This window comes from Melospiza melodia, chromosome 7 (assembly GCF_035770615.1).
Source record: "Melospiza melodia melodia isolate bMelMel2 chromosome 7, bMelMel2.pri, whole genome shotgun sequence".
NCBI classification, from domain to species: Eukaryota; Metazoa; Chordata; class Aves; order Passeriformes; family Passerellidae; genus Melospiza; species Melospiza melodia.
This window is the reverse complement of record NC_086200.1, coordinates 26703357-26715818: the sequence shown is the minus strand read 5'-3', so window position 1 is coordinate 26715818 and position 12462 is coordinate 26703357. Positions and strand designations below refer to the sequence as shown.

General features: G+C 59.9%; 1 protein-coding gene across 11 annotated transcripts in view; it reads left to right on the top strand.

The window, feature by feature from the left end:
- Window positions 1-12462, top strand: part of TCF3 (transcription factor 3) — a 77388-nt gene that overhangs the window by 58323 nt on the left and 6603 nt on the right. For 6 of the 11 annotated variants that reach the window (XM_063160838.1, XM_063160837.1, XM_063160835.1 and 3 more), the window contains exons 9-17: window positions 5435-5537; window positions 6071-6210; window positions 6300-6426; window positions 7240-7298; window positions 7967-8045; window positions 8888-8961; window positions 9534-9737; window positions 11223-11346; window positions 12044-12191. In XM_063160838.1, the coding sequence (XP_063016908.1) occupies window positions 5435-5537; window positions 6071-6210; window positions 6300-6426; window positions 7240-7298; window positions 7967-8045; window positions 8888-8961; window positions 9534-9737; window positions 11223-11346; window positions 12044-12191 (1058 nt within the window). Of the gene's footprint in view, window positions 1-5434; window positions 5538-6070; window positions 6211-6299; window positions 6427-7239; window positions 7299-7966; window positions 8046-8887; window positions 8962-9533; window positions 9738-11222; window positions 11347-12043; window positions 12207-12462 lie in introns of all 11 variants that reach the window. The other 5 variants (XM_063160839.1, XM_063160830.1, XM_063160833.1 and 2 more) reach the window with 1 other exon arrangement.

The following is a 12462-nucleotide window of genomic DNA, read 5'->3' as shown; positions in this document are numbered from 1 at the left end:
ATAGGAGCTGGGAAAGGAGCCGATGAGAGCCGGGGAAGCGATGGGGAGCTTCGGGCAGCAATGGGAGCTCAGGGAAGGAGATGGGGAGCTCGGGGAAGCGATGAGAGCTCGGAGAAGGAGCCGATGGGGAGCTGGGGAACGAGCCGATGGGCAGCTCAGGGAAGCGATGGGGAGCTCCGGGCAGCGATGGGAGCTCGGGGAAGCGATGGGGAGCTCGGGGAAGCGATGAGAGCTCGGGGAAGGAGCGATGGGGAGCTCGGGGCAGCGATGGGAGCTCGGGGAAGCGATGGGAGCTGGGGAAGGAGCCGATGAGAGCCGGGGAAGCAGCCGTGGAGCCCGTGCCGCGTTCGCCGCCGTGTCCGGCTGAAAGGCGACACCGCGGGCTCGGGTTTCGCGCTGGCGCTGGGGCCGGCAGCTGAGGCCGCTCCAGGTGTGCGCTGCTTTATAGGAAAGCTGAGCAGCCTGCAGGAATATCCCTGCTCCCGCGGCTGCTGCGGGGGAACCGACTGAACAATGGCTTTGTGGCTGCGAGTAATGGGATCTCCAGGAAAGCTAATTGGAGCGGGCTGCGGGGTTCCTGCAGGAGCACGGGAGCTGTCTGGGCCGGGGCTGCGTTCCTGGCTGGAATGTTCGCTCTGTCCCACTGGGCTCTGTCCCCAGCTCCGGGCCGTGCTGGAGACGTGCCCTCAGTCTGTGCCCCATCCTGGGGGAAATCCCTGCTCTGGCGTTCCCTAGGTGCGCAGCTGGAACCTGCCACAGGCTCTGCCCTTGGGACTGGACCCCGAGGTGCTGGTTCTGGAGGACAGAGGGAGAGGAGGGCACTGAGGCCTTGCCAGCTTGGGCTCACAGACCTGGGGATCCATGTGGATCCACGTGAGGCAGAACCAGCTCCAAGAGTGTGTGTTTTGACAGGGAAAACCTGCTTGAGTCACAATCTGTGTCACTGCCTCGAATTTCTGTGGGAAATTTGGAGCTTTAAGCCCCGGTTGACATGTGGGGAAAACATCGCCCCAACAAATGGCCTTTATTGGCCTCGAATTTCAAAGTGCTGGGGCTTGGCCCGTCCTGCTGGCAGAGCCCTGGAGGGCCCTGATTCCCACAGGAAGAGCTGCTTGGTGTTTGCCACAGCTCAGCCCCTTCCCTGTGTGTGAGTGACACCTGCGCTCCAGCCTTTCATAGGATCATGGAATGGTTTGGGTTGGCAGGGACATTAAAGTTCATCCAGTGCCACCTCTGCCATGGCCAGGGGCACCTCCACTATCCCAGGGTGTTCAAAGCCCCATCCACCTGGTCTTGGACACTTCCAGGGATCCAGGGAAACCTGTGCCAGGAAGGAGTTTTTCCCCAGCGTCCAAACTAAATCTCTGCCCTGGCTGTTGCCTCAGCTGCCCCTTGATGCCAAAGCTGCAGTTTTCAGAGCGGGGGCTGGTTCTGCCTCTTTCCCTCACCCTCCGTGTGCTGGGAGCTGCAGCTTCCCGGTTTGTTTTTGAACTTCCACACCTGGGGAGACAGATCTGTGCCGAGGCAGCGGCAGAAGTGTGAGGCAGGAGTGGCCTCAAAGGCAGCGGATCAAAGGCTCTTTCTTGTCTGACTCGCCCATGCAGGAGCCCGCCCCGTGTTATCGCTGGACCCCGTGCAAAATAAATAGGTTAATCAGCATCTTATTCAAATGAAGTGCTTTAATCTCTAATTCCCGAGCTGCTTTGAAAACTCGCCGAGGTCAGCGGCTGCAGGAGCTCAGGGAGGGTGGGTGAGCAGGGAGTGATGCCAAGGGCAGCCAGAGGGGTTCAGGGGGTGTGCGCAACAATGCCAGGCAGGGACGGGCACAGAGGAGCTGTGCTGGGAACCCAGGGCCCCTGGGCTCAGTGCTTCTGTGCCAAGGAGGGCACAGAGCTGCTCCCAGGGCTGGAGCCCCTCTGCTCTGGAACCAGGCTGGGAGAGCTGGGGGTGCTCACCTGGACAGGAGAAGGCTCCAGGGACACCTCAGAGCCCCTGGCAGGGCCTGAAGGGGCTCCAGGAGTCAAAGGGCAGGGCTGGATGGGAGATTGGGAATCAGGAATTGTTCCCTGGCAGGGTGGGCAGGCCCTGGCACAGGGTGCCTAGAGCAGCTGTGGCTGCCCCTGGATCCCTGGCAGTGCCCAAGGCCAGGCTGGACAGGCTTGGAGCAGCCTGGGACAGTGGGAGGTGTCCCTGCCATGGCAGGGTGGCACTGGATGGGCTTTGAGGTCCCTCTGAACCCAAAGCATTTCATGATTCTATTCAGTAGGTGCTGGCTTGGGGCTGCCCTCAGGGCATGGAGCCCCTTGGAGCCTCCCTGCCGCTCTCCAGCTCCTGGCCAGGGGCTGCTGTGTCTGGGCACAGGATCCAGGGCTGGATGTGGCCCCACATCGGCTGCAGTGCCAGAGGAACCTGGGCAGGGATTCTGTACAAGTTGGTTCCTGCAGGATTTTGTTGCCACAGCGAGTTCAGTGCCTGGGAGCTGTTTCAGGCTGTGCATTCCCAGTCTGGTCACTGCTCTGTTTAGCCTCAGTCTGCCCAAAGTCCCACCCCAGCTCCTGCATTTGAGCAAGAAAAACAGGGAGGGAAAAACAACCCCAGACCACAGAGCGCTGCGGATCCCAGCGCTGGGGCTTTCAGAGCAGCTCTCGCCGCGCTGGCAAATGTTCACCGGAGGAAATGACCTCACCTGGAGGTCCCGGGGCTGCTGGCCTGGGGCTGGGGCCAGGGGCTGGGAATGGGGAGTGGGGAATGGGCAATGGGGAGTGGGGAATGGGGAATGGCCCTGATTTCCAGCTGCCTGCAGCGCCCAGCCCAGCCCCACCGTGCCCACACATGGCTCTCGGTTGAATTTGCTTTTCACAGCCCCCCCAGTGCTGGACAGCAAAAGGAACAATCAGCAGGGTCAGGGCCAGGAGTGTGCTGAAGCTTGGCCCCGCAGGATCGTGCAGGAGATGTTCCAGGGGTGCTGGAGCAGGGTGGGCATGCAGCAAGGTGAATTCCCTGCTTTGCAGCGCTGCTCCCTCCATCCCTGCCATTTTCTGGCCGTTGTTTTCTCGCTGGGCTCCTGGCTGGGCTGTTGGTGCAGCTGCCGGGCGCTGGCCCCGAGCCAGCCCCTGCCAGATGGCGCGGGGCTCTCAGACGTGCTGCACTCCATTCCCCAGCCCGCTGCCGCTATTTAATCAAATTATAGCAAAAGTCAATTTGCTGGATTCCCGTCCTGCAGTGCCTCCCCCACCCCCCCAGGCCACGCGGGGCTCCCTCTGCCCACAGCACCCGCAGCATCCCGGGGACCCGGGCCTGGAATTCCCTGTTTTGAGCAAGGGACAAAGGGCAGCTGCCTGTGTCTGTCAGGGTTTGCCCTTCCCCCTCTCTCTTCTTTTTGTGTCTTTATTTTACGAGTTCTCTGTAGAGTCACAGAGTCATTAAGGTTGGAAAAGCCCTCTGAGGGTCGCAGAGTCCAACTGTTCCCCAGCACTGCCAAGGCCACTGCTGACCCGTGTCCCCAAGTGCCACATTCACACATTGTTTGAACACTTCAGGGATGGTGACTCCACTCCTACCCTGGGAAGTCTGTTCCAAAGCTTCACAACACTTCCTGTGAAGAAATTTTCCTAATTTCCAATCTGAACCTCCCCGGGCCCACCCTGAGGCCGTTCCCTCTCCTCCTGTCCCTGTTCCCTGGGCTGTCCCCTCCTGTCAGGAGCTGTGCAGAGCCACAAGGTCCCCCCTGAGCCTCCTTTTCTCCAGGCTGAGCCTCCCCAGCTCCCTCAGCCTCTCCTGGGGCTCCAGACCCTTCCCCAGCTCCACTGACCCTTGCTGGATTTCTGGGGCGCTTTGGGGTTGTTTTTTAAACAAAAAGAAGCCTGGCACAGGCTGTCCAGGGCCATGGTGGAGTCACCACCTTGGAATTGTTCAGAAAACATGTGGATGTGGCACTGGAGGACATGGGTTAATGGTGAACATGGTGGTGCTTCTGCTTTTATGTTTGGACTTGATCTTAAAGGTCTCTTCCAACCTTCAGGATTCTCTGATTGTGTCTTTTATTCCCCACCATCAATTTTGTCCCTTTTTACTGGTGAGGGCAAGGGCTGGAAGGGAGCAGCTGGCTGTGGGGAAAAGGAAACTCAGGCAAGTTTCCTTCCCAAAGAGAACTGTGTGTGTCAGGCAGGGCCTGGCCCCTGCCCCACCTCTGCTTTCGTCTGGATTAAAAAAAAAAGATTATCGGTTTCAGAATGAATCAAAGGAGATTAAAATAACCTGTGACAAAAGTTCTCACATCATCTGAGAGCTATTTCAGTTTCTTTGAATGCCATTTCGGTTTCTTTGCATGTCGAATTTCTGCTTTAAAAAAAGAAAAGTCTGTTTTTGTCCTGGCAGAAGCTGATTTTCGGTCAGGGCTTTCTAGGATAGGTTTGGTAATTTAGAAGGGAAGGAAAAGCTTTTTCTTGTGCTTAATGTGCTGTTAAATCACAGAGCAGAGCAGTGCTGCAGAAATCTGACCCAAGAGCTCTGTGAGGGCTCTCTGAGGTTTGTCCCTCCCCTGTGACAGTGGCTGTGAGGGGCTGCTCAGCCCCACGTGCCTCAGTTTCCCCTCAGCCTAGTTTTCCTGAGGGCTTTGAGTGGGAGCTGTGCTCAGGAGCCTGGCGCAGGGCAGGGTTGGCACAGGGGGGTACCAAGGTGACACAGGTGCCCACTGGCACTGCCCAGCCTGTTCCCCCAGTGTGGGGTCACTGCAGCAGTGGTGGCTTTTGTGGTTACCCAGAAAATGTTATAACCATGGAAAATGGAACTGGAGCAGAGCCGAAACTTCTGCTGGAGCTGGGCAGGTTCTGGGGACCAAGGAGGGTGACAGGAACAAACAGAAAGGAACACTGTACCCTGTCCTCTGTGCCCTGGCCCCTGCTCTGCTCCATGTGGGGCTGTGCCCTTTGAGGACTTTGGCTGAGCTGCTCCAGTTCCCCCTCAGATCTGCTGTGGGATGAATCAAAGCAAAGCTCCTGGGTCATCAGATGGTTTGGGATGGAAGGGACCTTAAATCCCATCCAGTGCCACCTCTGCCATGGCAGGGACACCTCCCACTGTCCCTGAGTGCTCCAGGCCCTGCACAACCTGGCCTTGGGCACTGCCAGGGATCCAGGGGCAGCCCCAGCTGCTCTGGGCACCCTGTGCCAGGGCCTGCCCACCCTGCCAGGGAACAATTCCTGATTCCCAATCTCCCACCCAGCCCTGCCCTGTGGCAGTGGGAGCCATTCACTGGGTCCTGTCCCTGCATCCCTTGAAATTGCTGCTCTGTTGCCATGGCTGAGGTGGTGTTTGATCACCTGAAGTTTGAGGTTTGAAGTTTAAGCTGCACAGGGTTGAGAGCAGCCATGGTGAGGGTGTGGGGCTGTGGACTGACCAAGGCCTTCTCTTGAACCCCTTTCCTGCCCCACAGGTGTATCCATCCAACTCAGGTGATGACTACAGCAGGGATCCAGCTGGATATACTCCCTCAAAACCTCCCAGCACTGTGTATCCTGGAGCCTTTTACATGACAGGTGAGTTATTCCCAGCCCTGTGATCCCACAAGCTGGGCAGAGCAGGGGCAGCCTTGCCTGTTATGGACCATGGGAGGGATTGCACATCTGGAGGGAGCTCAGGGCAGCAGTGCATGAGGCACAATGCAGCCCCAAAATCATCCAAAATCCTGAGTGGGAAGGGACCCAAAGGGAATATCAGTGCAGTCCCTGCAGAGCCACCCCAACAGCCCCACCCTGAGCAGCCCTGGGAGCTCCTGCAGCTCTGGCAGCCTTGGCACCATTCCCTGGGCAGCCTGGGCAGTGCCCAGCAGCCTCGGGGGGCAGAACCTTGCCCTGAGCTCCATGCCAAGGCCTGGCACAGCTGCAGCCCTTGCTGGGCTCCTGTCCCTGTCCCAGAAAGTTTGTCCTGATTTGCTCAGTGGGTGATTCTCAGCACAGGCAGGACACGGTGGGGACAGTCCCAGCCCCTCAGCCAGGGCTGACTGTTCCCCCCTGGGGCTGGGGGCTGCCTGCTGCTGTCCCTGCCCCACTCAGCTCTGGGTTCCCTGCAGATGGACTCCATAACTCTGCAGACCTGTGGAGTTCCCCGGGTGCCATGAGCCAGTCGAGTTACGGTGCCATGCTGGGCAGCTCCTCGTCCCCGCTCCCGCAGTCCAGCGGCTTCAACAGTTTACACCAGCACGAGCGCATGGTAACGTGTCACCTCCTCCCCTGGCTGGGGGTCCTGCCCCACTGCTGAACCCCACAGCTTTTCCTCTCACCCCCTCTCCCTCCCTGCAGAACTACCAGCTGCATTCAGGCGAGGTGAACGGCGGGCTGCCCTCCGTGTCCGGCTTCTCCTCGGCGCCCGCGGCGTACGGAGTGTCCAGCCACACACCCCCCATCAGCGGCAGCGACACCATCATGGGTATGGCCCTCACCCTGACCCCTCAGCCAGCACAGCTCACCTGGGCAGCCTGGGCTGGGCACACCTGCTGCCTGAGGCATCCAGCACACCCAGACACCTTGGGTCCCTCGTGTGTCACCTCGTGTGTCACCTCGTGTGTCTGCCCGGGGAAGAGGCACAGGGAGGTTCTGGGTGCTGCTCTGGGGGTTTACAGCTCTTGGAGTGGGTCTGGGAGGAGCCCAGCAGCTCCTCCTTTGCACAGCTGTAAATCCATCCAGTTGTGGGATGGATTTACAGCTGTGTGAAGCTGCTCCCCTAGATCCAGAATGGGAATGTTCCTGGTGGGTTTGGGTGCCACATTAACCCCTGAGTGCTTTAATCTCTGACCCTGTTACTGAAATGAGCTCATGCTCCTTAGGAAATGAGGATTCTGACACAGATTTGTAGAAAATACCTTGTTTTACTATGGAGAAGCAAGTTTGGGATTCACAGAATGAAGGTATCATTAAGGTTGGAAGAGACCTCTAGGCTCATCCAGTGCATTGGTGGTTGCTGGGGTTTGAGATGCCCCATGGCAATGGCTGATTGCTGTTGGTGGCACTACACCTCCAGCCCAGGGCTTGGAGAGATGTCCCTGCAGCCCCTCAATGGCTTCCAGGGGAGGGTGCCCCATGTCTGAGCTGCTCCGAGATGGACAAACATTTAATTTTCAAGCAAAGCACTAAAGCTGAGAAGTTCTACTCCAGAGTAGGTGACCCCAAGGAAGGTCCTGTAGGGTGCTGTGTCCTGCTGGGGTCTGTGGCCTTGGCAGTGGCACCTGTGTCTCTCTTGCAGGTAACAGAGGAACCACGGCCGGGAGCTCCGGGGACGCGCTTGGGAAGGCTCTGGCCTCGGTGAGAGCTTGGGGTGGTCCTGGCCCAATCCCAGTCCTGCTGCTGCAGGGACCCTCTGCCCAGCAGGGAACACATCTGGTGAATGCACCCCACATCCACAGCAGCCTTTAGGGAGGGTTTTCCCCTCTCCATGTGCTGTCATCTCAGTCCAGCACATTATGGTGGATGGGGAAACTGAGGCACTGCAGGTTGTGGTGGCCCTGCAGCCCCATTTGCTGCCCTGTGCCCTCCCAGCCTGCTGCTGCTCTGCCAAGACCACCCTACACAGACCTTGTGGCAGCACTTGCAGGTCCCAGTAGTCCTTGCTCTGTGTGTGCTGGTTCAAACTGGGGGGCACTGGTCTCACTGGGTCACCAGAGCGTTTCCTCTGTCCGTTCAATGATCTTTGCATGGTGGCAAAGGGGTGCTGACAGTGACCCTGCAACAATTCCTGAGACCTCCTGGTTCCTCCTGAGAGGGGACCCAAAGAGCAGAGGCTGCACTCAGGGGTGGTGACAATGGGGACAGAGAGACACCCCGGGGTTGATGGGGGAACTGGGGGGAACTGGGCTCGGTCATTGTGCTGGCTGTGGGTCTGTGAAGGGAGGTCCCAGCAGGTGCTGGGTGCCACTGGGAGGGGACAGCTCGCTCAGGTGGCCCTGCTGACCATGCCCCTTCTGTCCCTGCAGATTTACTCCCCCGACCACTCTAGCAATAACTTCTCCTCCAACCCCTCCACCCCGGTCGGGTCCCCGCAGGGCCTCGCAGGTGAGTGACAAAGTGAGGGGTGAGGGGGGTGGGCTTTGCTTTGGGGAGCTCCCAGGCACTGAATTTCCCAGGTCAGCCCCAAAACCTCAGCCCGGGGCTGGCAGCAACCCTGGGACCTTCTCCTGCCCTTCCTGCCCCTGTCCCTGCATGTCCCATCCCAGAGAGGCTGTGGCTGGATTTGCCTCCCGTGGGAGAAGTGCAGTGGGAGCTGGGAAGCAGCCAGTGCTTCAAACCCACGTTCAGCACCTGCTGAAAGCCCTTTGCTGTTCTCCTCAGGCAGGACAGGTCCTGTTGTGCCCAGCAGAGCTGGTGCCCAGGCTCCCTGTGCCCAGGGAGGTCACAGCGAGTCACTGAGCCCAGGGACATTGGGGACACCTCGAGGCCTGAAGGGCTGAGCCAGAGCAGAGCTCGTAGTGCCACACAGTGCCACAGTGCCCGTGCAGTGCCACAGTGCCCATGCAGTGCCACACAGCCCTGGGGTGGCCCATGTGGTGCCATGGTGATCCATGGAGTGCCATGGAGTGCTGTGGTGGCCTGAGCTGTGCTGTGGTGATCCATGCAGTGCCATGTGGTGCCACAGTGTCCTGTGTAGTGCCACGGTAGCCCATGCATTGCCGTGGTGGCCCATGTAGTGCCATGCAGTGCCACAGTGGCCCATGCCATGCTGTGCCCTGCTGTGCCGTGCCATGCTGTGCTGTGCCGTGCCGTGCTGGCACGGTGTCCCGAGCAGTGCCGTGCCGTGCTGGCGCTGTGGCCGCTGCGCTCCGCGGTGTCCCAGCTTCCAGCCCCATCTAGTGGCAGCCGTGGCCATGGCCGGTGCCCAGCTCTGTGTTTGTCCCCAGGCTCGTCGCAGTGGCCGCGGGCGGGCGGAGCGGGTGCCTTATCTCCCAGTTACGAAGGGAGCCTCCACACTTTGGTGAGTGGCACCATAAATTCCGGGTTCTCCTTTTCTCTCTCTTCCCTCAGGGCTTGGTGGTGAAGGGTTTTGGGTGGCACGTTCTGCCCTGGATGCCTGGAATCAGCTGGGTGCCAGGGATGGATATTTGGGGAGCAGCAGCTGAGCAGAGCCCAGTGCTGCATCCCTGACCTGGAGTTCCCCACAGCCCCAGGTCCATCCCGGGGCTCTGGCCCAGCCCTGGGGACTCCTGGCAGCTTCTGCCTGCCCTGAGCAGTTCCACTCATGTGAACCTTGGTGTCTTTGGGGAATGGCTCTGGCTGAGGGGGTTATTGCTCCCCATCCCTGCCCTGTGGCACCTGAGCCATTCAGAGCAGCAGGGGGCTGCTGGCTTTATGGGATTACAGTCATGGAATTGGACTGGAATCATGGAATTGTTTGGGTTGGGAGGGATCTTACAGCTCAGACATTGCACCCCTGCCATGGGCAGAGACACCTTGTGCTAGACCAGGGTGCTCCAAGCCCCATCCAACCTTGGGCACTTCCAGGGATGGGGCACTTAACACAGACCTGTCTCTGTCCTGCCCTTCCAGCAAAACAAAATGGAAGACAGGTTGGATGAAGCCATCCACGTGCTGAGGAACCACGCCGTGGGCCAGACCTCTGCCATGGCCAGCAACCACGGGGACATGCACGGGCTGCTGGGCTCAGCTCCAGCACACAGTGCTGCCGTGGGCAGCCTGGGCCAGGCCTTCCCTGCCTCAGTCATGGCCCTGGGGAGCAGGCACCCGAGCCTGGTGAGTGTGGGAGCAGTGTGGCAGCTGGCAGGGACACGCTGGGGACACGTGTCACATTGGTGTGGCATGGCATTCAGGGGGATGTCCTTTAGTGCAGGAACAGCTCAGTGTGGTCAGCCTGGGTCAGGTGCTGGCAGTGTTCATGGGTGACAGGCACAGAAATCACTCCCCATGCTCCTGCAAGGGAGAGCTGAGTCACAGAGTCCCAGAGTGGTTTGGGTTGGAGGCACCTCAAAGCTCATCTTGTTTCACCTCCTGCCATGGCAGGGACACCTTCCACTGCCCCAGGCTGCTCCAAGCCCTGTCCAGCCTGGCCTTGGGCACTGCCAGGGATCCAGGGGCAGCCACAGCTGCTCTGGGGACTTTGAGTCCAGCCTTGGCACAAGCTCTGTGTGCCCTTCCCTCGTGCCTCTTCTCAGGGCAGGCAGAGGTGGTGAGAGAGCTGCTCTTCTTTCCCTGCAACATGATTGAAAATCCCTCAAAACAACTTCAAGACATACCTGGGATATGCAGGGAGAAGAGGGATCCAGTGGGTACAGGAGTGCCAGGTGTCACCAGGAACTCTGAATGGTTTGGGATTCAATGAGTACAGGAGTGCCAGGTGTCACCAGGAGCTCTGAATGGTTTGGGCAGGCACCTCATTCCTGTGTGGTGCGTGAGGGCTCATTCCAGCTGCAGGGAATGGGATGGATCCAGGGCACCCTGGGCAGGTGGATGCTGGGGTCCCATGCAGGATCACCCCCTTGTGCAGAGGTTGGTGAGCACAGCAGCAGCACATTTTTGGCAGAGCTGGTGCCTGCTGCAGAAAGCAGTGACACATCTCTGGAGAAGCAGCTGTGATCCCCTGCCAGGCTCCCTGGGTTCTGCTCCTGAGCAGGGAATGAGATGTGTCCTCTGCAGGCTGCTGCCAGCTGGGGAGTGTCCTGTCAGTGCCCAGCCTGTGTGGCACTGCCTCAGGGCTGTGGGCTCACAAGGGGCCCTCACCCTTTGCCTCCAGCCCTTCAGAGCCATGTTGATGTTACTGGCATGTCCTTGCTCTGGTGGCACTGGGGAGGTGGCAGTGGTGCTCAGTGACACAGGACACGTGTCCTCTCTGCTGTGCTGGCCTTGCACTGGGCACAGAGGGGCTTTTCCTCGGGATGGGGCACAGTAGTGACAGGGGCTGTGGGCTGGGTGCAGCTCCTGCTCAGAGCAGGGAGCTGCAGTGTGCCCAGCACAGTCCCAGAGAGCTGCTCCTGCACAGGCTGGCTCTTCCCTGCTGCATTCCAGAGCTGCAGGGGTGGGAGGGCAGGGGAGCACCCAGAGCACCCAGCTGTGCCTCCTCCTGCTCCGTGTGGGAGGGCAAGGGGAGCACCCAGCCGTGCCTCAGCCCGGCCCATGGAGCCCGGAGGTGGCCTGGGGTGACAGCTCAGGTGAATGTCCCCATTACCTGCTGGCAGTGACACATCCCTCCCTCCCTGAGGCTCACTCTGCTCCTTGCTGCAGGTGGGAGGAGGCCACCCTGAGGATGGGCTGTCCAGCACCCCCAGCTTGCTCCACAACCACGTCACGCTTCCATCGCAGCCCAGCTCGCTGCCGGACCTCAGCAGGCAGCAGGACACGTACAGTGGTAAGGCAGCTCTGCAGGGGGGTTTACCTGTGCCCAGGGCTCACCTGTGCCCAGGGTCACCTGCTGGGGGCTGGGGGGACTCACCTGTGGGGCTGGGCCCAGGCCTGTGCAGCCTGGGGGAAGATGGATGATGTCTCTGCAAGGCTGCTGCTCCCTTGCAGCATTCACAGGGCAGTTTCTACCTGGAGCCTTTTCCAGAGGTTTCACAGAGTCCCAGAATGGTCTGGCTTGGAAGGGATCTTGAAGCTCGTCCCCTTTCACCCCTCCATGGCAGGGACACCTCCCACTGTCCCAGGCTGCTCCCAGCCCTGCCCAGCCTGACCTGGGCACTGCCAGGGATCCAGGGGCAGCCCCAGCTGCTCTGGGCACCCTGTGCCAGGGCCTGCCCACCCTGCCAGGGAACAATTCCTGCCCAATATCCCATCTAACCCTACATGTTTGACCTGTATTTTCCCATTCCCCCTGCCAGGTGTGGGTGCACAGTTGCCAGTGCTCTGCTGTGTAGGTTGGGTTCCCAAATTGGAAGTAAGAGGGAGAACTGGGAGCATGAGCAGGGCAGAGGCAGCAGCCTCACATCTTCCCCGAGTGTGGAGCAGCAATGCAGGATGAGTTTGGGCTGCCACTGCAGGAGCAGAGCCTGGGGACCCCCCCAGCCTCCCCTGTGGGTCAGGCCCCTCAGGCTCTGCTCTCTCTGCAGGTTTGTCCGGGGGGCTGGGCCGGAGCAGCGTCTCCTCAGGAACGAGCGAGATAAAGAGGGAGGAGAAGGAGGATGAGGAGAACACGTCGGTGGCAGACAACTCAGAAGAGGAGAAGAAGGAGCTGAAACCCTCCCGGACCAGAACAAGGTGCTCTTTGAACAGGTCTCTCCCTTCACTTTCTCTGTTGCCAGGCCAGGGCTGTTTGGGCTGGGGTTCAGCTGCCAGGACCCACCAGGCACTGGGCTTGGCCTGGGGTCACCCTGTGGCACAGACCCCCAGCCCTGCCCACACTGGAGCCTGGTGTGGTCTCACACAGCCTGGGCTCCTGCTACTGCCCAGGGGAAGGGTCCCTGTCACCCTCCTGCTGGCTGCTGTCCCTGTGGGCTCAGGGCATCCTCGTGCTCCTAAAGCAGAGGGA